The 26,363-nt window shown below is 36.7% G+C and overlaps 1 protein-coding gene across 9 annotated transcripts in view; it reads right to left on the bottom strand.

The window, feature by feature from the left end:
- The window catches only part of LOC117227300 (Rap GTPase activating protein 1), a 233,194-nt gene that overhangs the window by 197,405 nt on the left and 9,426 nt on the right, over positions 1 to 26,363 (bottom strand). For 3 of the 9 annotated variants that reach the window (XM_076522818.1, XM_076522815.1, XM_076522816.1), the window contains exon 1: positions 1,713 to 2,120. The exons of 1 other annotated variant lie outside the window; for it this stretch is intronic. Coding sequence is in view for 1 of the 8 variants with exons in the window: in XM_033482425.2 (XP_033338316.1) it covers positions 25,099 to 25,325 (227 nt within the window). In the remaining 7 variants the exon portion in view is untranslated. 5 more of the 9 variants (XM_076522812.1, XM_076522814.1, XM_033482425.2 and 2 more) reach the window with 5 other exon arrangements.

Genomic DNA, 26,363 nt, shown 5'->3' with positions numbered 1-26,363 from the left:
ATTACAATGACCGGCTCGGCATTCTTTATTTTAAAATTGTTGGGATCATAAAAAGCCTTTCGCAGGCACTGATCGAATGAATTTCTTGATCGAAGCCGACATTACAGCAAAAATAACAAAATAACGACACTAGATCGAGGGAACTCGTCGAGTTAAGTTAAAGTTGAGGAAACAATATAAATACTAATTTCTATCTATTTGTGTTATTTTATAATGTAATATTGTCGTTGTCATGGCACTTGGAAGTTTATCCACTTATTGTTTTCCGAGAGAAAAAGATCGTATGTCGTGGAAACCTTTCGTTTCCAAGCTATCAATACCAATTGAACAGTACCGTTAGAAGCAGTGACGAAATTTGGTGTTTTAAATTAATCTCACTGTGCAATCTCAAGTGGGGTACAATTTCAATTGAATGGAAACGATTCGTGCGTATTTCCGAAGGAACGATGCTTTGAAAAATTCCAACTTATAAGAACGCATCATTCTTTTCACGTCATTGAACTATGATATTGCAAATTCAGCCAACAGTGTTGATTTCCTGATATGAAAGGGTGATCGCTATCACAGAAAAATAGTGAAAGGAAATACTAAATATTTCATATTTCATAGAAAGGAAACAACGTCTTTGATCAAACCTGTTATCTTCAAAGTGTGCAACTTCTATTGTTAATTTCTACAATCAATTAATATATAATTTCGTCACTCTGGTAGTTGACGAACCTCTATGAAAAAGACATTGAAATCCATCAGAAATTGATAAAACGAACTTGCGTTTTCGTAATCGACAAATTCAGTGCCGACTACGAGATATTGGAACAAGAAGGACAGATGTCGGTGGCGGGGGTCGAATACAAACACTGACTACTATCTACAAACAACGTGACACGGCGCAGCCGTTTAAATCTGTTTTTCCCCGCGCGTCTTTTCTAGCCCAACAGACTCGATAGCAACACATCTTGGTTGCAGCTTGCGCGGAAGTCCGCAAGAAACGCACCACTTGTCCTGGCCGATATGAAAGTGCGATACGCACGGCTCTCAAGATTTTTAGCGGCGTCGTTCTCGGAAGCCCATCATCGGAGCGGCGTGTTTCCGTCCCTATTGTACATGAAGAGCCCTTTGTCATCAAGTCGAGGCGACACCTTAGCTCGGTCGAGATTTCGCGGTTATTTACACTGATTTCCTTGGTCGCGGCGCAACGCGTCGACGTCCGTTCGCTCGAGCCGACACAACAACCTCATCCGCTGGCCCGATAATTCCCGTCGAACTGCGATAAGAACTCGCAATAAAAAAAAACGGATTAATAGTCTGCGGTCGTTAGAAAGCGCACGGCCGGCGCGGTGCGTCGGTTCGTGGCGTACATGTTATTTTACACACTGCAAATGAACACGCGGACAGGCCGAGAACAATTACCGTTAGCGATGCGGTAATTGCCGCGTGCCAAGTGACTCGTTGCGGCCGGCCGCGTGAAATCCGATTTTTCCGGCTGGCGGCGGGGGATCCGAGTCTGTTGAACAGACTCTGTTCGGCTAGATAGCACGTCTTCGGGAAGATTAACCCAGTACGCTACATCTGCTAATACTAATTACTTGTCGTTCTAACAATTACCAGCAGATAAAGTTGTTTGCCAGCTGGCGAACCGTCTCGCCAACGCTCGCTCTCTTTCAGATACGTAAACAATAACTTCACTCGTCACGACCGCTATCGCAGCTTACTTTTCTTTACGCCGATGCTGGCTCACGATTACGCATGGTATCACTGAGAAACAAATTCGCCGTGATCACCTATTCACCAGATGCGATCGATCTCTGTTAGAAGATCGCGCCACTATTTTCCCGACCCTTGACACTGGACGCTTCGTTCGCACAGACCAAAAATGCTGACAATCCGATGAATTCACTTGTCTGCAGCAGCGGTTTTCAACCGGTGGATTTTTTCACAGAGATAGGCATCGGCGCGCGCGCGCGCGCGGTTCCCGAATGATCGAGGATCGGCACGCGGTACCCGGCCCGTCGATCCGTGATCTACGAGCGACGATCGATGACCGAGCAGCAGTCCGCTCGATCGGCACGCGCTACGCGATCTGACAACGGATCGAAGTGCCGTAGGACTGTTTTAGTGGCTGCTCAATGCATCGCCAGTGGCAGTCGCTCCCTTCTCTCGATCTCCCACATCATCCTCTTTTCTCTTTCCCACTTATCCGTGCACGCCGCCTCCACCTCCGCAGCCACCTCCAGGCCACGGCTTATGAGCGGCCGAGAGGTGGAGGGAATCAGGGAACACGCTGTGCAAAACGCGCGTCGGCTTAGCCGCTTGTAAACTTGTACCGTGTCACTCGTATTCCTGTTTGCGCGACTTATCCTTCAATTGTGCTCTAACGAATTTCATTGCGATGCGTCGATCGGAATGCCGCCAACAAAGAGCGAGGATTTAAGGCCACCGGAAAAAGTCAGTCACGAGTCTTTCGACGGACACTCGATCCCTGAATTGATTATTAGTGTGCGGATTCTCTCTATATAGGTTTACGACGAAAATGCATAACTGCCAATTCAAAGAATTGGTTTTATACGACTTACAAAAATTGTTACACATAAGGAAGGTACTCGTAAACTGTACTCTGGGATAGCGAATTTTTATTTTGCGTAAAGACTCGCGGTCTGTTGATTTCTTGGTTCATTGACTTTACCGATATCTTAATTTAATCGGACGTGTATTCTTGATGTATTTATAAAATCATAAAATTTTAGGGGATGTAATTGTGTATTTTTGTATAGCAAACTGTAAAACTAATTCAGAAGTATCAGGTTATTCGTACAAGATTAATATTGATTTTCTCATTGGATCCGATATAAGTAGCTGATAACTAGACTGCGGATTTTTATGCAAAATAAAAATTCACTACATCGATTGAAATATATAGAAACGCTAGATAGGAAGGTCGTACTTTCTTTAATCGTTTTAAGAGATTGAAAATAATACACTGACATTTTTAAATTCTTTTGATCTTTTTACTATTTGATACCCACTAATGGCATAAGCTGGTCGCTGGGAAATTGGAATTTAGCTAAAACGTTTGTAACCGTAGGCCAAAATGATCCGAAGTCCCGCTATTCGAGGGTTTAATTAATTGTTGCAGGATAAGCTCGTAATATCATGGTTATCGTCATCGGATAGCTATGATTTAGTCTGATTATCATAGTCAGTTTATGTCTGCCGTTTGTGGATTCTAATAAGTATTCGCTTCAGAGTGAATGCATTTTAGAATTTTCAGATCAATATCAGAGTTCATGTTTCATCAAGGATTCATATAGATTTAGTATATTTAACAAAATAGCGTACGTTAATGACATGAAGTAGGATTAAATTTGATTGTCATTGAAGAATTCAATATTTTCTTAAGATTTTTCAATTATTAATATGAAGGTTAGGGTTAGCACAGCCGGGTGTTCTATTATTCGCTTAAGTTTCCCAATTACTTCGTATATGGAGGGCTCTACTATATTATTAAATGAAGCAACCTCATACTACGCTGAGCGTATCAAAACGTAATTAGATTCAAATTTCTACCATCTGTTGTATATGAATAGAATCTATAAAGATGTCTGCTATATTTTTTTACGGCTGTTAATAGCTGAAAAGTCAGTAACCTTTACCAATAAATTAGAAACTGATCTATAATGAAATCTCAATTTTGCAAATAACTGTACAGCACTCTTCTGAAAGATATACAATTGAAATTAACATATTAGTTCTTTATGTACCTTGACTTGCTTTCATAATGTAAATTCAACACGAAAACAGCATAAATCATTTTTAAAATGAAATATTGTCTGTGTAACATAACTAATAATTAATCTCTGATTGGTAATAAACTAATTGAAAAAACTAACACACCTTAACAAATGACAATCCGTAATTTTGAATATCATAAAAATCAAGCAATTAATAAATAATGTTAGATTTATACCTTTCAATTGAACTGTTTTTTTGAACAAGTGAAATGGTTTAAACTACTTTCGAAAAAAACGTCGACTAACGTTTGTGAAATTTTTGAAAGCTGATTATTGTTTTCCTAGTTTTCACTATAAATTATACATTCTACTCGGAGAGCGTTATACTTTCTGTATTTACTTATGCGGAAACCGAGATTCTTAACAGGATATTTTGTACCAGTTTTTTTTTTAATGAAAGCTAAACACGGTATTACATTTATGGAACGTTTATTTGGAGGCGATTTCATCACACACATTTCACTGTGTGTGCTTAATACCACCGTCAATTACTCGTGGTTAGTAACGAGAACTTCGATGTATTATATATATAAATCTATCCTATTAAAAGCTTGCTCATTTGAGAATTTCTACGACCTCTTTTGTGTTTTATGGAGTATCAATGCTACGTATCATTATTCTTATGCTGGTTATTCCAACACTTACGCCGGTGAATAATGTACTCCACAGTAAGTAGAATGTAGCAAGTTGTACAATTTAGTGGATTTTTTCATTCCATTAATTGAGTCTACGTTAGCTGTGTACGCTCATTCGAAACGACTTTTTAATTATTATTTCATTGTCTTGTTTTAACAAAATATATAGGTATTTGCTATATGTGTTGTGGACAAATAAATATTTACTTACAACTATATCTGCTCTAAACAAATTTAAAAAATACCGTTTAAGGTATTTTGATAATTAATGTACAAAATATTATTAGCAACTCAGAAAATAAGATTTGATGAACATCTTTCACTCAAAATTTTTTTAATTACCACGAAACTGCAGATTTTATGCATTCATTATGATGAAAATAAGCGACTGCAATTTAAAATAGTAAGAAAGTAAAAAAAATCTCCTAGAATTATTACAAAACGAAGACAATTCCTAAGTGGCTTCTGTCTCTTCCAGTGAATTCGATAAATTTTTATTTTGCATAAATATTCGCAGTCTAATTATCACTTTTCCGAAAAGAAATATAGATTCGTACAAAAATTTTCCTTCTTGCGCTAATCTTCGTTTCATTATCAGACAATTTTAGTATTGCCAAAATAAGAAACATTTATTGAAGTAAATAAGAGTTGAGAAACAATGTCAAATAAATAATGTTCCCATCAGATAATTATGCTTTACTTTCGATTCACAACGAGCCCTTTCGCAGTTTCGTTTTCACTATTATTCCTCCTCGCAGAGCGTCACCTCCACTTTCACTATCATTCAAAAGAGAAGGTTCGCGGACAGAGTAAAAGGATCGCCGTATGCAAGCATAAAATACCGCGCGTTTTAACAGAGCATCAAAGAATTTGTTCCGTATTATTTGGATTTTTTATCTTTCTCCAGAGGAAGCAGCACTTTTCATTTCTCTGCAAGTACTGGCGCTCATTCTGCACGGTCCATAGTGTACGGATACGAGCTCCATTCTCTCGTTTTGGGATTCTTAAGCCATTCAATCAGACTGTGGAAACTTTTACTCAACGATTCAATTTTGTTTCTTGTTTTTCAAAATGGCAGTGGATAGTGAAATTAGAAGAAAGAATTTGTTTCTACGAAAACAGCGAAATGGTCAATAGACACGATTAGGATTAGCTTCACAGGGCTTGACGAAATGACGGGTTTCAAATTTGTTAAATTTACGGAGAATTAATTTAATTTTGTTTCTTATAACATGTATATAATATGATAAAAATCGTAAAAAATCTAAATAAACACATTTTTATTATTTTTATCAAGCAAAACAAAATGGTTGCTTTTAATGGTTGCTCATCCAGTATTAAACACATCTTTCGAGCACGATTATTACGATTCTTTCCAAACTAAGGAAATGTAGTTTTCCAAACCATTAGGACAATTTTTCTCACGTTCAAGAGATACGTACTATCTTTTTCGATGAAAAATATGTACTAGACATGGATCTACGTACATATTTATACAATTATTACGGGTATTACAAATTGTTTCATTGTAATTGTTGCCGAAAATAAACTAAGGGAATGATATTCTTAATAATTATACACGGTGGAATCATTTAAATACGATCACCTAAATATTTCTGTTGTCTTTATGGGAAGAATCCTCAAGATAATGTTACACCCACTGTCCCAAGAGGCACATGGTAGCTGTAAGATTAGTTTCTTTGCAAGGTTATAAGTACATTCTTAAACATGCTCTTTCATTTATGTTCTGGTAGATCGTTTGAAACAATCTACAATGACCTACATTATGAAGATCACACAAGGTCAACTGCAATAGAAAACCTTTCAAGATTCACGAACACTCCGCGTGTAAATATTACGTTTTGCCTGGAAGTATAGTACAAGTATTCGAAATGAACAATTGCATGACCGAAACGTTACCAACTCAATTAACCCCTTGCCGTACTTTGACGAGTCCGACTCGTCATGAAAATTTCTAGTAATTACTAATTGAGTGTAAATGTTATTCTTTCTTTTAAAACTGGAATAAAATTCTAATCTCTTTTTATGAATATTTAAGCATTCAAGTAAATTCGGGCACACAATAAGCATCAATTTTCTTTCCTTTCTATGAAATGATTGCAATCGAAAAATTTCTAATCACAGTAACTACGAAGAAAATGGTATGTCAAGAGGTTAATGACAGTCATCAATTTCAGAAATATGTTGGCGCCAAAAAATAGTACGCACACTACGGAGTCGCTACGTTTTCAATTGACCAGCCACGTTCCCTTTTCCTTTGTAGTTCGATCGCGTTTACGGAACGATCGTATAATTATTTACCAAAATTTGATCGGGGCAGCTCGCATTCCTCGCCAACGGCAATAAGGGCTCGCTCTATCTGGTGAAATTATTAATCCTTCACACGTTTACAGACACGCACTAGCGCGCGGTTTTCAGTTCTCATTGGATTCATCGCCGGTGGCAGTGAATGTCTCCTTTCAACCCTCGGGGAGCTTCCTTCTCTGCGGTCTTCCTCCTTTTTTTCCCATACTCCCGTTCTCGGAGGTGCTCGTGAGAGCGAACCGGGGGAGTTCGGTAGCTCGTACGCGTGTGTACGAATGCGCACTCGGGACACGGTAATATCGCATATTCATCGCGAACACAGGGCCCGCGCATCTCTATAACGCAGCTTTCTAACCGTGTCTCCTTTCTAATCACGTCGACTTCCACCGAATATAATAATAGGTGTGTTCGAACATTTTTTGTTCAAACAGTTTATTCGAGTTCGAGCGGATTGTTTTGAATTCGCTTTTAATAAGCAACGTTGATCGAGTCTTGCCAGGATCGCGTTGACTGTAATCGAGCCTCTCACAAAGAACACTATTTAACTGATGACAAAATCGCACCGCTCTTTTTTATATAAATCGAAAGTGTATGTTACAAAGATCGCAAAAATGTAAATTAAAAGTGTTACCATGGTTTGGTCTCAGCTTGAAAGGTCAACAAAAAGGAAAAAATAATAAGGGTACTGAATTTTGTTTTTTGCTGACTCTTTTTGCTGACTTATTTTATTATTTATTTATTTATTTACTATCGCTTACGTTCTGTAATTTAATTTCACGTAAAGATGGTTTGTCATTCTCTTTCCCTCGCTTTTCCTTCCTCCTTTGTTGATCTCTTAAGATCAGAGCAGGTCTTGATAGCACTTTTGATTCACATTTATGTAACGTTTATAGCATATATTTTCGATCTGTACAAAAAAAATCGGTGCGACTTATGGTATAATATTTCTATTTTATCGGAAATAATTATTTGATGGAAGATTTTTCTTTTCAATACTTTCAGGTAGCAAGTGGTAACAAGCGAGAAACAGAGAAACTACTGACAATGTTCATAGGTATGTACTGTAAAAGATTACGAGAAATTAGCTGCTCGAATTATCCTTTTAATAATCGCATCAAAAAATACTGAGCAAAATTAGACTCAATTGATACTAAAGATTAAATAATCAATGAAAATATATCTGATCCTTGCATAATGTTGTACTCATTTAAATATGTATCAACTCTTGCTAAACTCAGGCAATTTCAAAATGATTGGAGGATAAGTAAAATATTCGTCCCCACTCTTGGTTTGACAGAACAAAATCAGATATCCATTACAAACGCACAGCACGCCGTGGAATAACGAAATGTCAATTAATCTTTAACAAAGCAAGGAAGAATATTTCATGGGGAAGTCTCAAGAACAAACACATTCTTTTGTTGCATATCACTGCAGGATTTATATCTCATTTTTGCTACGCAATATACTGGCTAAAGCTCTCGCTATCAGCGGACTATATCTCATTTCAAAAGATGCTGGCATTCATCTTTTTCCTCCTCCGAGAATGAACTTTCTTCCTGCTTCTCCTTTTTGCTCTTGTTTCGTTTCTCTTCTTTAGGGTCTGAGGAAGTTCTTGTTTTTAATGAATTCATTTCCTGAGTGCACGGAGACATGTGCAGCACAACACGTTGGATACGAAGACAGTAATTTAAAGAAACAAATTCTAATGAACATTGTAGAAAATAATCATTTAACGAGGGAGTAAAATGGTTGGTATTTGAGAGATATGACTGCACAATCTGATCCGATAAGGACAGATTTATTGAAACCCGGCGACGACTGGAATTCAGCTATCGTGCTTAACGTTTAATGTCACAAGTTGGTGAATTAGCTCTTTCACATCCTAAAAAATACAGCAACACCTTCGATATTTCAAGGTAGGTTACGTGGTCATTACACGTCGTACTGCCACTTTACCTTGCACTCAGGTATACGGTGCTGTCTCGGTATAAGGGAAATAATAAACACAGCAGCTGCACATGCCGTGCAATCTAATATCTATAGAATACAATGCTGTACTTGCTGGCATAGATTCCCCAGCTCCGAAATGATCCAATTTTTTCGAATCGAGCCTTTACTTGTTCGTACAAGTACTGCCACTATAATATTCGATGCATTTTCGAAATGAATATCTATTAGTTTTGGATAGAAAAATTGTAGAATTGTGATTTTACATAGCCGTGCCTACGGCTATTGAGGATAACACCTTACTCATCTCGTGAGTAATGCAATCTTTGCCCATGTTATCCAATAAGAAAAAGCCGTATTACTTATGGGATGACTTAATTGTTTCTTACGCCGTCGCGTAATAGCGCGAAGGTAATAACAGGTGCAGACTTGTTCAGGTTTTCAAGCAACGTGAGCGAGTTTCTTGATTCGAAAAGAACACGGTCCCCCCGTAATCATGGCTTACTCATCAGAAAGAAGGAAATCGGGCAGAAAACAAACTAACGGTCTTTCGTAACATGTGTACCAGCGATCTCCGTTCGATCTTCGAGTCGACGTAAACGAAGATACGAGTATTTGTTTGCGGTGGACTCCCTCGGGACGGCATCCGGAGATAACGGATCCAGGAACTTTTACTATTCGAATATGGACGGTTCTTTACCTTTCCCGGTACAGATAAAATAACTGCGGGAATTTCGAAAAAGCACAACAGTCTCTTTATGACACTTCGTGAAACGCGCGAATGCCGAACGCATGCTGTATTTGCCAGCGAATTCGTATCATGTTGGTATCTTCGGCCCCCGAAATAAAGCCTCCATTTTGTTCGCTGTGCACGGGGAGATTGTGAACTTGCTGACAACGAAGTTAAATAAATTTCCTTTCGCTTCTGTTTCTCCTGCCGCGATTAAAATAATACGCGTGCGACAGCGAGTGGCGGGAAGTGCTTCCGCTGAAACAACATTCTACAGTCCACCTTAACAAATATTGAAGACAAAAATATTTGTATTCTCCCATTTTGAGCTCTTTCTTGAGTGCATCCACCCCCCTTCTCTCTCTTTCTCTCTCTCCCTCTCTCTATCTTTCTCTTTCTCTTTCTTTCCTTCTCTCTCTCTCTCTCTCTCTCTCTCTCTCTCTCTCTCTCTCCCTCATGCTACTTTGTTCAGTAGAACTATAGTAGCGGTCATAAATTTAAGATGACGAATTTTAACGATATAGCTAACGAGCTGATCAGCTACTCTTTCATAGAAAATGATTGATTAAATTTCTTAATCCGAGCATAAATTATAATAAAAATGGCGAAAGGTCTAAATAATTAAAGAAAAACTTGCACGAATATTGTGCAACTGTTACTTATTGATTTAGTTTGCTTCCTATTGAAATCTACAGACGCATGTTTCACTTTCTTAATCGCAAACATTACGCTGCGAAATTCGAGCAAGACAGGTCTCTCTATGTTTCTGGTCTCCTGACGTCTATGAACGGTGGACATTAGTTTACGACGATTTTCTCTAGCGAGAAAGAAAAACGCGAATTCATTTGTTCTTTGTTATTTTGATATACAAATATCAGAATTGGCTTTTTCGATGCTATAAATATGAGAAAGGCTAAATCTGAGGAAACTCAAGAATAGCAGGTTCTGTTGCCCTAGACATAAAAATTAATAACATAAATGACAAATAAAGATATTATTTCCAATTATTAATATTTTAAATAAAATTCTTCGTGTCCTATCCCTCAATTGAATGTATTGCACAAATAAATGTGTTAGAAATATCAACTATGTAGAAATTAGTTGTATATTAGCAATCATGTATAAGAACATTTCCATTAAAAATTTCGTGTATCAAGTTTTCTCGTAGATGTCTCAATAAACATTAACTGTTGAAAAAATGTGCTAATTGTTATTACATTTCGAACTTGACACTCTTTTGATTCGTATATATATAAAAGGTGAAGGATTATTCACTTAAAAAGAATTATCTTTGAAGAAAGAAATGCATCAAAATCTAGACATCGCTGCAAATAAACTCATTACATTGTGCGAAAATCGAGGCAATCATGAAAACAAATTATTCTCACATAACGAATTACGAAACATAAACGCATTATAAAACATGAAAGATTCTTCGCTGAAAAATCGGCAGGATCGAATCCTTTATGAGCATTCCAATAGCAGTGAGTTCAACGCAACGATGTTACAAAGTATGCTCAATCACGCGATGGTTTCGTGAAAAAGGAAGCAATTAAATCGGTCGACCAGGATAATCGTGAAGGTTCCCCTAGACTACTCACCGTTCCTTATCTGATGAGCACCTAGGGGTCTTCGCGCCTTGGCCAGAACCCTAGAAGGGTATTATCGGGAGAAACCATAAATGGTTACCTCCCACCTCGTACAAATCTGTACGTTTAACCCTCTTCTCCGGTTTGCGCAACACAGTGGTTTTTTCCAACGTTCACGAGGTTGCCTCGTGTGCACAAACGGTACACCATATCGTGATCGGTATCTAAGTTGATGGATCAAAGCGTTGCGCACGATTCACTACGATTAGGCAATACAATGCTATTTCTGTTCGATACCCTGACGTCAATGTTACTTTTCACAATAATAATCACAACGAACCCTAGAATGCTCAAAGACGATTCTTTTCTGCAAAGAGTTTTTAAACATTTATTTATTGTTGTTTACACATTCAAATGTAGCATAAAAAAATCATTATTAAACTTGCGAGCTCGACTACTTGCTACGTTGTACTACGTTTACGATGTACCGCATCTCGCCTAACTTCACCTAACCCAGATCTTCTTTTTTTCCATTGGTCTTTTTTCCATTGCACTCTTTTCGCAAAAAAGTTTTTGTCATATCAGAATGTATTATCTGACAAATTTGTAGAAATGAGAATTTCAAAATATTTTGAGCCGTTTTTTTTTTAAACCTTATTACGAAAATAAATCGAAACTATTTATTTCATTTTATGTTAATTAACATATCGCACATGAGCATTACAAAATTGCTATAAATTAATTAGAATCATATAATCCCTGTAATCTATAAATATTACATCGTAAAATGGCCTTCTGTTCATAAGTCATTGTAAACAAGCTGCGGTGTGAATTAACGTGCTGGTTGAGCCTCTAATATTCACTCAGCGAGCTAATTTGATGTTAATCTCCTGCTCAATTTTTTGAACATTCTGTTGCTAATTATGATTATCTAGATATTTTAACACTTCATACAGGTAGTTTTGAATAAATATGAAGCAATGACTTCTTTGAATTTTGTCCATTGGCGGTCGCAGTGTGCGCCGCGCGGTTTGTGTAGGGAAAAGTTGTTTCAGAATGTCTTCGACAACATATTTCAAGATCAAGGTCGTCAGAACTGGGTCCGTTACACCAGTCTTTAAGTACTTTAATCTTTAAAGTACGATTTCTTATCAATACAATAAAGCTACATATTGCATCGCACGACAAATTCAATTAATAGAAAAATTGAGTAAAATACTGTAAATAATATAGATTTTTAATAAATACGATAAAATAGATCGAACAACATGTATAACACAGTATCTTTACGCTCTCGCAATAGCGATACGCCTGCTCATCTACATCATTAATTAAATTACTTGGTAGTGTATTCGTTGCACGTTGCCATCGTAGCGTTAACCCTCGTGCCGAAGAGGGAGTACAGACATTTTGATCCCCCTGGATCAAAAAGGGTTTCGCGGTCAAAATCAAATGCGGCCGTCAACCCCTTCTGCGCGACCAAAAGAATAGAATCCTTTTGAACGATTCAATTACAGTAACTCTAGCAGGGTAGAGAGATGGATGGCACGGGATGGGGTGTGGCAGGATGCGCATTTCGGGTTGCATTTGAACTAGAATAGTCAATTACGGGTGCGTCGCGAGCGCTTTTTTTCGACCAATCTCGCGCTATTGTGACGACCAAATTTAGCGGAATTATCTTTCTCTCGTCCCGCCTCACCCTTTCCCCGTCTTGGTCATTAATCTCTGTCGCAAGCTGTAAACGTCCTTGAACCGCGTGCCCCGCAGCGTTCATCAATTCTCGATCAAAAATTCGACGGTTATAAAACGCGGAGTAACCAAAGCAAAGCCCGAGTGACCATTCGTTTACTTGCTTTTATGAAACTGGGGAAAGAAACGAACTGGAAATGCGCAAACTATTAGGTCCTCTCTCAAGTTCGTCCGGAAGGAGCTTTTTAAAACTTAACACTTTGAACATTGTCTTCTTTTGCTAACTTCCGTTACAAAGGTATGGAGGTACATTTATCCTGCTTCTAAACGATTCTCTATAGTTTCCCATTCAATAATTAGACAAAAAATTATAATTAAATTTCCTCAAATATTATACAAAAAAATAAAAAAATGTATTGTCAAAAGAGACTAATTAAATTCTATGGAACTTTAAAATACTGGAATACTGATTTCATATGGGAGCATTGTACTTATGATCAGCATCGATAGATGCTAGTAATTGTTCAGTAATATTGTTTTCGTGATTTTCATATGAAAGAAGAACTTAAAAAATATTTTTTTGTACTCGTATGCGGACGAAGTTCCCATATGGGAACAATCATAAAAATCGTTAAATAATATTGTTTTTTTATTTGTTTATTTTCTTTACACGTTATTATTTGTGTGCGGTAACAGCCAAATATAATTTTTTGTCTTGTCATAAAAATTCATTCACTTGCATGCTTTTAACAAATTATCCACTGGCGATAATTTCATAATTTCCAAAAGTCTACAATTTATAGCAGGGCTTAAAATAAACAGGTATCTTCCACTGTGAAAAAAATTCTGTTCGAACTTATACGTTTCGTTGAACAAAATATCTGTCCCTTACGAAATGAGTCTTATCTCTCGAGAACTTTTCCAATAAATGTTCTCGTGGAACAGATATTTTATGAATCTGTACATTAAAAGTTCCGTGAGCAGAAATTCTTTTAGAACGTTTATTCAAAAAGTCTCTATAAAATAAAGTGAACGCCGAATTATTCTATGTTGGATTTATTTAACAATGTCGTGTGATATTATGTACAATTTAGAGAAATGGTAATGATATCAAAACATTCGTATAATAACCCTGTTAGAAATATTGAATAAATAAAATCAATTTAACTTCACAAATAAAATATTTTTGGAATTTGTAAGACTTAAATTATTTCTATAATCATTCAGTATAAATTTTAATATTGAAAAGAACATATATCGAACATTATCGACTAGAACTGTCTTGTGAAGGTATGTAATTAAAGAAATTATTTTTGATATATAACCAGAACAATCATTTAATATTGTTCTGATATTATTCATTAAATAATATTTGGCACTTGCTATTACGTTTCAGAACATTTTTATATTATAAATAACGAAACATCTGTTTCTGTTGTAGAAGAACTTTTATTTTCAAATTTCAATTAGTTCTAGTCAAACCAAAATTTTGAGAATCTGAAGAATTCTTTACTCTACATGTAATAGATTCCAATGTAATTTATGTAACAGTTCCAGAACTTTTCCGAATCCTGAGTTATAGCCGATAATTTCTAAATAAATTGTTTAGTGGTACTAATTATTCAAGGTGTTCAATTTTCAATGGAAGTGGCACGTTATTAATTCTCGGTCTAAAAGCTCGGTTACCATAATAAAAGCTCTAATTAACATTCTTGTACCGGCGGGGGGCAGCACGTTCGGATTCATCGGCGGCAAGGACTCCTCAGTTATTATTCAAACGAAATTCGTTGAATTATGTCAGCTGCGTGGCGCTAATTGTAAAGCGCAAAACAGTAGCCGGCTGAACTGTATCAGGGTCCGTTTCTTCGGAAAATGAAATTCTCGAGAAACTACTTCCTGATTCGGCTCGCTACAATCTAGGAAGCGAAGTCTTACGGTATGGAGTTGAAACGATCCTCCGCGGGATTCTCAAACGATTTCTCGAGCACGCAATTCCTGAAAGAGAGAAGACGAGTATCGCGGTACGTATATCCGCTACACCGTCAGCTGTTACGAGAAAAAGTCAGCCAATACAGAACGAGAGAATTGAAAAGCTGGAGAACGATCACGGTAGAGGTAGAGGCTTGTGTTTGCTTATACGAAAGGTAAATTAAAAATGGATAGATCGTTCGCTCATGAAATCCACTGACAACGCCGCGACGAAAATTGCATTGTTGTTAACGATAAATAGGAGTGTGAACGTGGCCTGAATCGATTTTCAAATTCGTCCAGCTAACAATGAAACGAGGAATTTCCAATCTAGTTCTGACCTATTTTAGAGTTCGTCGGGAAATATTTGCCTTGCGCTCTCGTGATCGTAAAATAAACCTTTCACGCGGAAATTCGTCTCTCGAGGACTTGTTTCTCTCACAAATTTTACCGACTTTGTCGTATAGTTACAGTTCTATTTACGGAAATTTTGTAGAGAATTTTTTCAGCCCAGAACTGGACGACAACTGGACATTGGACGTTCAAATTTTCAAAAATTGGAGGATGACCTTCCATCCATCGAATTTTCGTGCAGCTTCGACGGAATAACCTTCGTCTAGAACCATCTTAAAGTTGAATGCATGTCTTAAGATTGCATACGTACAGGGTGTTAACAAAAAAAGGTGGTTCAAGACTTTAAGGTGTTATAGTACAATATATAAGAATGTCCAATCAACATGGGTTCAAAGATCAATCCTTTCGACGAAAGATCGACTATTAGTATTTATGAATATATGACACGTGAGAATGTTATTAGACTAGCATCAACGACGGTTCTTTCATAAATGCAAAACAAACTTTCTTTGTCACAGGAAGTTTTCCATGTGTCTTCCCTCTGTTGCAATGCACAGATCACATCTGGACCTTTACGCTCTATTCACCAATTTACCATCTACTACAAAGCTTACTACGGCAAAGTATTAAATTTGCATTTATGAAAGAATTCTTGTTGATGCGCTATTGTAATAATCCTGTGTTGACAACCTTGGACGTAGTACTTCTGAATAAATTTCTCTATTTATGTTAAATGCATTACGTCGCTGAAAAACCACGTCATCGAATATTCTTAGATACAAACAGTCGATTTTCTGTCGAAAGAATTGATCTTTGAACCAATGTTGATTGGACATTTTTTACTTCCCCTCGGTGAGTACTATAAATCCTCAGTCTTCAACCACTTTTTTTTAACACCCTGCAAAATAGAATTATTAAACGTTCAACTGTTTTCGAATTTTTAAATAGTACTAATTATTACTTCTAGAGTGGCATTTCCTCTACGATCTCAGCGAAAACTTTAAAACGTTCACAAACGATCTTTTAAGCTTCCAAGGTTGAAAACAGAACGAGTATAACAAGCTGTAAGATCTGTTCGCTTAATGGATGTTGCGTAAAATTAGTCCTAAATAAGAAAATATTATAGCGCCGAGTTTTATTTGGGGAACTAACAAATTCTCAAGCCAATTAAACTTTTTATCCACTCAAATTTGAATTTCTGTAAGTTTCGCAGTCATAACATTTTACTACTCAAGTGTAATACTAATATTTTTGTGATTTCAAACACTAATCAAATAAAATGAACCTGTATTAAATTTTTATCAACTTTGGTATTTTACTCATTTTTACAACTATTGCACGCTGTAAAATCTTTAAGACTTCTTAGTAGATTGCGAATCATTGTGGAAATTCTGATTTTTTTTTATACATCACTTTATAAAAATTGGAAGCAAAAGAAAGTTTCGTTCCTTGATTACAGTAAATTTTTCCCAATTCTCCTTCAGCTTGTAAACAAAAATGGACAATTTGGGAAGAGGAGATACGATTATTCGAGGCTTTTATAATTGTTGACAATCGGCAATCAATTATAAATTCCAAGGAATTTTGTTGCGACTTTTTGAAAGAGAAATCCTTTCTCTTTTAATAATAGATTTAATAGAAGATCGCCCATTCTAAAAATAAAATAAAAACAACATTAAAGCCCGTTAATTTATCATAAATACATAGATTCACGGTATACGCTTCGATTATAGATTGCAAGAAAAAACTAACGTCATTTGAATCAAGATTTCATCCTTCTTCAATTTCCGTCGTGCTGTTCCATCGAGAATAATTTCGCTGTGCCGTGCAATTACACGAGACAGTGTTTTCAAATGCCAAATGACGATTGTTGCTTGTTATAGCAAGTCGGAGGATAATAAATTGCAGTTACGTGGGTGAAGATCATCAGGATTTCAGCGGAAACTGTTGAGAGCGGGAAACTCGACGCGTCGGTAAATTGGACAAATGGCTTGGAAAAAGAAAAGATCAACTGTCCTGTTCTTGTTTCCGTTTCCGACGTTTCCGGAAGCCTGCTCAAGGTCATCTCCGTTCTTTCATCAGATTGCCCTAGTTGTTGGCACCGATTGCATAATCTCCCGTATTACCTCCTAGCAAAACTAATTTATTACTCAACGATCATCTCCGCTCGTCCGATCGACTATCGCGGGTGAAATGAGGATGTCCTCTATACCCTTCCCTAGCATTTCGCAATAGGTGACCCTCTCGATTATATTAAAAAAAAACCTTGCGTGTATGTTGCACCCAATAGTATCTCTCTTCGAATACATGACCGTATGTATGAACATCCATTATTGAGTCTGAGCAATGATTAATCGAGTGATCTAATCTCCGAGAGTTCGTAATCCGAACTCTATGTACTTGCTTATGTGAATAATGTTTGAAAAATAAGCTTTAGTGTCGCAGAACGTTTCTTCATGTCTATTAATTTAAATATGAAAATTACAAAAATTATATTGTTCACTCTTGAAAATGTTTTACAAAGGACACGCAGAACATGTCTGTGAACGATTAATTAAACACTTCGTTTCTTTCCATAATGAAATATTTTGATCGAAGTAGAGGGTATAAATTTTATTATTTTAATTGTGAATGAACCATTATAATCTTGCAATCATACTATTTTCATTTTATATAGACAATCTTCATATTGACAAATGATCGAATTTGAAGGTTGTCAATAATCTTTCCTAAGTAAAATAAAGGTAGTCTATCATTAAACGATTACATAATTGTTTATCTCAGTTATCATTTCAACGTGTTTGTTTTACTTTGTCTTTAAAATTACTATTATCTCCACATAATATAATAATATTGATCCAAAAGTGGATCAAAATCCTGTTCGGAGATTTCCTCCGTATGTGACTCGATAATTGCGATGAGATTTCATAATTTATCGTAATTAGAACATCGATTCGCGGAAACCATATTAATGAGAATGTCGATATCAGATTGTCGCTAAACGAAAAATCAACTATCGGAACTTTGATTAACGGGTCATTTCATTATAGGAATAGCGGTGTCTGAAACAAAAGACGAGAGTTGTATAATGACGAAGTATTTATAAACATTAATTGTTACAAACTATGTACTGTCCGTTGCTCGGAAGAAGTCAGCTGAGAAAAGTGTAGAAACGTCTCCCTTATTGGCAGAAATGATCCCCTCCTATTAGGCTTAAATTATATTAGGTGGAGCGAGTGACCAATCCCCTTTGCTCCTCGCGACGATTAGTTTGTGAGTCTTGTCCTTTACGAATAGAATTAGATTTCGGCAGATCATAGAAAAGTGGAGACCATGGACGTGCAGGTGAGGTGGAGCGGGCGGAATACCCCAATTGCCCTTCTGCTGAGATGACTGACTTCTTCTGAGCAACGGACAGTAATAAACGGAATGTTTCTATCACTGTCAATGTTTGTAAACACGATCTCGGACGAAGGCAACTGCGGTAGAAGAATAGATGACAACTAAATTCGTTAGAAAGACAAACAAACTTTAAAGTAGATTTTCGCGAAAACGAAGTCCTGGATAGAAAAATGTTATACCAAATTTTTTTCTTATTTCTTCACGTAGAGTCAACCTCTGCTCAATTATACTACGAATTCTGTCCCATCCTGTATATACTACATTTGTAAATAGAATCTTGTATTCGTCTTGATGTGAATTGCTTAATTTTTTTCAATGTTCCGATGAAAATCCAGAAGCTTATACTTTGACTTTAACTTATGTTCATAAGCTATGAATAATCACATCACAATACGTGGGAGCGTACGAGCTTAATTATTCCTTATGATCCGAACCATAGGTACTACTGGTAGAAGAACACGATACTATTTGCGATATATTCCCTTTGAATAATGTCTGACATTTAATTTCGCATCAGTCTGTTAGTAACGAAGGTATATAATGAGATAGCCGAGCAGACTAATTAACTTCATTTTAACTCTAGGAAATGAGAAATTACAAAGATCAAGCTACAATGCACCTGCGTGAATAATCCGCTATTGTTTGAAAAGTACTATTCATGAGCAATTTAACCCGATTTCCATCGAAATTCGATCTTAAATTGCACTTAATATACGCATACCGTAAGTACTTAGCAATCTCTGACCTTCATCTCTGACAAGCGTCTGTTTTATTTATATTACGAAATTGTTGCACTGAAAGCAATTAGAGTTTGTTAGTAATCAAGACGTATATTACAAACTAACATTTTCAGCCCGTTCGACTGTTCACACGTTATCATATCATAAAATTCTTTATCAGAAAGTTCTGATTACGTGTCTAAATAAGGAAAAGCCGAGGGAGACGACGTCCGGATAATTCAAAGATCGGATAATCAGTACTCCGATAATCAATAATACGCGGATAACCAACGTTACTGTAGAATTAAAATCAATATATCATTTAGGGACTCGAGAAACGTACAGGATGCTATCTTTATCACAGTTTTAATGCATGACGACATTCAGGATTTTGAACTCAGTATCTTTAATCATAGTTATCAATAACCAAATACACGCGATGCACGAGCGTAGAACAAGCTTCACGAAACGTTCGTGGGCTAATCAAATGTATTTTTCACACATCAAATTATCTTTGGCATCTTACAACGATTATAATACAAGAAAAATATGTTTTCAGAAATTGAGTAAGGTTGCGTGTCGTTCCTAATTTCAGAATAATTGCAAAACAAAGTGTTGAGAAAATGGTGGTTCAGTCTAACGTAAGAACTACGCCTTTCACTCCACAATAAAATCACCAAATTAAACGGAAAAAGTATAAATGGCGATCCCTTTAATTAACTAACATAAAGAAGTCTCATCAAAGTTTGTTCGAAACCAGACTCTCTGAAAGAATATAGTTGAAGACCGTAGTTTTTTCAGAAACCATAAAAAGTCCCTAATGGATGGAATTACTATTCCCATGATTTAGGAAAAGAGGAAGTGCTTTTAATTAGACATTACAGAAAAATTAGAAGTTTTGCGGTCTGCGTAATATTTAATGAATTATTTTAAAGATACAATTGCCGTATATTTTCCTTATTCTATCTTTTATTTTATTCAAGAAGCAATTGATTACTTTTAATTGTATCATGCAAGCAAACAACTAATGCGCCTTATCGTTTCCTTCCCAGCAGCGTAGCATGCTTTCCGCAACCTAATGTTAAATAATGTCACTGTTCCCACGGTATTATGATGCCACCGCCATGCAAACATGTCATCTTAACTGTACCAACCGTACTAAAATAATTACGGGACACGAGAATAGGAAAAATGCGGTTCCATTAACGAATATATGCGGTACGCAAGCAGGAGTGCAATTGTGGACATCAAAAAGCGGAAATATCTTATTAAAAAGTGCATTACTCTACACCGGGACCGGACAGCATGAAATACTTTTACCAACCCAAAACGTTTAATAATAATTCGTTTAGTAGACCGACCTTGAAAAATCAAACAGAAGAACTAATTATGAATTTATGGCGCATATATACGGTTTCACCGATTATCAAAATAAACATTTTCCTCATAGATTGTATAAAACAGGAATTAGATAAAATTGTGTTTCTTCTTTGAATACAGTCGACAAAGTGAAAGTAGAAAAAAAACTGTGCTTCATTTATCCATATTTACTAGATCGTTCCAGAGCTATACATGTATATGTCTTATTCGAAAACTACCTCTCACAGAAATCTCATCAACATCAATGTGTCAGATTCTGCATCATACGCTGCATTTAATAATAAATCAAAGATTTTGTATATATTTTTAAAAGTAACACATCAAGGCATCGTTATTTCAGGCATCGTCTTTTAGTCAGAAACGTTTAACATTCTTTCTAAAATAACGAACTACAAATGTTTAAAATTGTATTATTTAAAAATGTAATTAGATCATCGACATTTTTAAACTTTAACGCAACTGTGGAACAAGTTCCTGTTGTCCGAATTCTGCACACATCATTTTGTAATGTCACAATTAAAGTGGATAAAATTAGAAAAAATCGAAAGTCGAAGAATAAGGATCAGCCTATTATACACTGATTATTCTGCCTAATTCACTTCCCAGCTGAAACTTTTAAAAGCCAGCCAATTGTCACTCTGGAAGCCGGAATGTCCAATAGTGAAGTGACGATCCAGACTAAACTCCTTTCACGCCTCATATTTATTCAACAAGCTCGCCGGATCGACCAGAGCAATGTAAACACTTGTTGAATAACAGGTAAAATTAGTGTGACTTCCACTATTCGGATCTCGTCTTTCATGGTCCCTCTATTTTATTTTCGGTTCGTACACAGCCATTTCGTTCGACCGGTCGGTTATTGGAAACCCGGACCTGGCCGGTTGCAGCATTGCATTTCTTTTTCTTCACTGTCTTCCAAGCGACAAAACTAATTAAACGAGGGAAAAAGAGAGCAAAACGCGATAAAGAAAGGTAATATCGCGTTTGCGCCGAATATTCGCGTAGTTTAATTAAATCACGATACCCTCGGCAAATTCTAATAACAGCTTGCGAGTATCAGGCTTGTTAAAATAGGGGGCGATTACACCGAGGAAATTAATCTTCTGACTCTGTGTATACAGACTTCATTCTCGTGAATGACAACGCAGCTGAACATTCGACATGCAGTTGCTTAGGGACTATCTTAATGCTAAATCTACCGAACTCTAAAAATGGCTAACAAGAATTGATTTATAATGATGAAGAGACTGTATTCACATTTTAATCTTTTGCTATTTCTATTACAATGTATGGTCAATGTAATTTCAAACATTTTAGTACACAAAATGTGAATCCAGTCATTTTGTGTTGTGCTTAGTTTTAAAACACCCCCTGATTGCAAAAGATAACGCATAATTACATTTTAAGGAGGTCTTCCACTGTCTCGTTCGATTATTTTTTTTCACTTATTTTTTTAGGTATGTGAGTGTAAAAAAAGAATAGAGGGATGTGAAGTTTTTAATAATTCTGATTCAAATCATTGCCAAAGAAATACTGGAAATTTGTGCAAAGTTTCGTGGTAATCGATCAATCAGTTTTTGAGAAATCCTGGACCCCGTTTTGAGAAACACAGTTTTGGGAAAAACGTGTTTAAAGTATTCCCATATAGTATCTTTGCGGTACAATTCTACGAATTCTGCCAAATTGTTATGTAAATATGTTTTCATGGATTCAAACTTCAAGAAAATGCGATAAGAAAAGATCGATCTTTTTTCTGCACTCCACTCTGGGACATTGTATGCTGTTATCATATTTTATGATTATATTGAACATATTTCGCCATAAAATGTACTTTTTCCGATGAACTATGAATTAAACCTAAGTGTAATATGTTGATTTTTGAAGTTTATTATTTGAAAGATGTGTATCTTGACGCGAAATGCAAAATGCAATTGAAAATAAATCCATGCTTTCTAGCAGGAAGATAATGGCATAAATATAATTTGGAAGTGTGTTAAAAATAAGAAAAACATTTAAGTGTTTGTTAGATTAGACACTTTGTACGGTGAACTTTCGGCTGAGAAATGCAGGTCAACTGGGAGGTCTTAAACGATTGATTGGTTCGTTTGATAATTGCATGAACTACGATGCTCGCGTGCAGTTCTGGTCTTGTTTCCTTGTAACTATCAAAGTTTCGCTGTAAATCCAAAGTTCCCGACGTGAGTAAATTTTTGAAATATGGTCTGGAACATGGATAGCGCATAATAGGTACTCGTCACAGACTAGCGAACTAATTTTCAGGACGGGATTATTTATCCAGTTTATTAAATGCAGAGATAACGGAAAGTATCGTTAATGGTCCTGCTACCAGTTTCGACATTTTTAATTAAAAATAAGATTTTTGAAATAATCGAATTAGTGTAAATATTAAGTATTAATGTAAATATCGATGAATTTTCATAAATATGTGTAGGATAGATAAAAATACTGCAGCTTTATTTCGATCTCAGAATTTGTCGTTAGTCTTTTTATTTATTCTATACATATTTATGAAAATTCGTCGGCTCTAATTGCGACGCTTCGAACAAAACGGCGGCATTATTCGAGATCTTCAGCCATATCCGTTACAATGCATGCACGCTTCCAGCTCCAAGATGTGTGAATCTGTGATAGAAAAAGTTCTGTTTTCACCGTACATTTCGTCTGTGACCTATTTCCCCTACCAAGAATTGTTTACCATGCAGCGAGCTTGAACAAGCAACAAACTTTTCGCAACCCTGCACGAACCTGGAAACATACGCCGAAGACACATTATGTTCGAGAAACGATTCCGACGATTTTACGACGAGATAAACATTTGCCTGATGTCGCCGGACCCGGAGGTAGGTGGATCGAGTTTTTATCGTCATTTAAGAACTGTACCTTCGCGAAATGAGGCCTGAACGTATTTGGGTCACGAGATATAGGCCATTGCTTAATCCATGCACAAAAATATATGTGTACTCGAAGAATTATCCCCGTTTTTATATTTACGCCTCTGGATCGGTGCCTGTTTCCAGGCCATCTTGATTTGAATCCAAGAAATATTGTAATTATCTCGCAGCAATGCTTCCTCAAAGAGATGTACTATTATGCGCGATGTAATTCGGATTATTCTGCGTACACGTACCTTCTGTAGATTCAACAGATAGAATTTACAATTATATTCTCTATATTGATCGCAAACTTCTGGATTCTCAATTAACAATTCGTTACAATTATTCGTTTTAGAATATAATATCTGTAAACTCGAAAACCAAACCTTTAGCTTCCAGAACACACTTCGAGGTTTGCGAACATAGAAATCGTGTGCTGAATGCTAAGAAATTGATAAAACATAAGATAATGCGATAGAAATACAATGACTGATACCAGGTCGACTGGTACTTTGAATAACAAGTAACTTATGTAATTTATGTATCAGTTCCGTTTACCAAGTTTAAATATATCGCCATTCTCGTTTATATAAGTGAGATTATGGAGCTTCTGGAGGCTAAGAATAAACAACAGCACCACAATCAATTTTCACCTGTATCCTTGCCTAAAAGGTCCACGCACAAAAATTTTTTCCTTATCGAAATCATTAATTTAATTAGAAATTACTTCGGACTTCGGATATCTTTTAGCTACAATGCAGAAGATGGAATGGAATTGAAAATGTCATTCTATTTTTGTAAACATATACTTTAGAATTTTTTAGAATTTTTGTAATACCGAAACGCATTCTTTCTTAGAAAAGATTTCCAAATCTGAATGACATAATGACATAATTATGACATAATTATATAAAAAAAATTCAATATACCAAGAAGTTGCGCCAAAATACCATAGTAATATCAACATGGAATATTTGGTTTCTACTTTACTAAATTGATATGTTCTCATATGCATGCACTTTTGCACATAACGAACAGAGGAGGAATGAAAAATACATTCTGATGTATCTTCAATTAAGCGAACGGTTCAAGATTAACCCTTTGGCCACGACATATGATAGTTTAACTTGTACTACGAACAACGTCCGTGTATTTTTCAGTGAACCGTATTATATAATATATATATATATATATTAACCTTGACATAACCTCGAAACTTCCGTTGGCACCTGTTAGCTATATATATGTGTATATATATATATATTAATAATATTATATAATACCTGGTAAAATGTATCTATCACTTATCACCAATAGCAAATTTTCAAAGCTAACAGGTGCCAACGGAAGTTTCGAGGTTCAGCGAACAGCTCGATACAAAATTGCAAACATTGAAGACTATTTCTATATTTCTATATTCATAGAAAAGCGATGTCGGCTAGTCCATTAAATTAGGGACAAATTTCTGAGAAACGAACCATGCCCAAACTGCGGATCTTTCGATTGTAACGTGGTCGAAAGCAGTGCGCTCGCGCGGCTACCCGGAATGAGCCCCCGAAGGATGCACTGACCTGGACAATTTCGGAGCTAGCTTCCCCTGCGAGCGCGGGACACAACAGGTACACACGCGTGCACGGGACACGGGTCACACAAGCATAGATTGAAATGGGGTTACCTGTGGATCGTGATTCGTGGCTTCGGCGACGTGGGTTGTTCCCTAGACGCGAGGACCGTGGGGACCTTGAGGAGGTCGCAGGATGACAGGTGATGCCCATATTCGCGACAATTCCAGGTGTAACCGCTACGGTTGTCCTCCTTCATGGACTGTTGCCTCCTGGCGCCAGCATTATCACCTGTACTGCAACCGCCCTCAGAGAGATGGCGAATCAGAGGTCGTCGCATCTCGTAGGGGAACTTTCTTCACCGGCACATTCGAATCACTAGCACGCGAGTTGTCTTGCGAGCTTATCCTTCGATTTATTCGATGCGAACGGATCGATAAAGATCGATTTTAATGTATGATCTTATTTTAATACATCGCGAGGGGGGAATCGGTTCGGATAATAGCTGCGAGGAAATGATCAAGTGGTCGGGCGCCTCTGACATGCGAGACTTCACGTTCGAGTTACAGGACCATTGAAATCGGTCACCCTACATCACGCTCGAACCCCGGAACCGGAACGACGTAATCGCGACACAGGTTCTCGCGAGACTATGTACCACGGTACTTCTTGCACGAGTGTTTACGACCGTGCACCCTTCTCCTACCCTCTCGCCCCCAACCGGCATTTGTCTTACCTGCCACCCATGCTTCCAAACTACATCGAGCTCGAAACGTGGTTGGCTCACCAATAAGGTAGATCGCTTTCGTATCCTGCACTCGCTGGTTTCTAGTTTACCGATTCTTGCAAACAGGTGTCGGTAAACTTCGACAGGAAGCACAGACCGCAAATTTAGGATCCGTTCAGACTTCAAACGTCGTATCTTATGGGCTTTTCTATCCAGGGTAGCGCTTAGTGTTACCGATAGTTCATGATCTTGGGCACGTTAGCAAGAAGCGAATATCCTATATACTTCGTTCCCACTACGAGTGCTCAATATTATTTGATGGCAATAAGTCTTTAATTAGAGATAAGCATTTGCAACGTTAATAAATGTGTGAACTTTATGTTGCCAGCATTCTTTTTTAAACGTTGGCAAACAATAGTTGACGATATTTTAAGTTTAATATCCATTTCGATGTATCTTTGATTTTATAATATCATTTTTCAATAATGATCGAGATTTTCTTTTGTATTTATATTTTGATTCCTGCAGACATTGCCGTGCAACACTATCTTCTGTCTCAGAATCTGAATTACCGACGCTAGAAAATGCTGTGATAACGCAACTTAGGATGTCTGTATCTGATGTCTGCTCTGTGACAATATTATCGCAGTA

Source organism: Megalopta genalis, chromosome 6, assembly GCF_051020955.1.
Source record: "Megalopta genalis isolate 19385.01 chromosome 6, iyMegGena1_principal, whole genome shotgun sequence".
Classification (NCBI taxonomy): Eukaryota; Metazoa; Arthropoda; class Insecta; order Hymenoptera; family Halictidae; genus Megalopta; species Megalopta genalis.
This window is presented reverse-complemented; position numbering and strand designations above follow the sequence as displayed.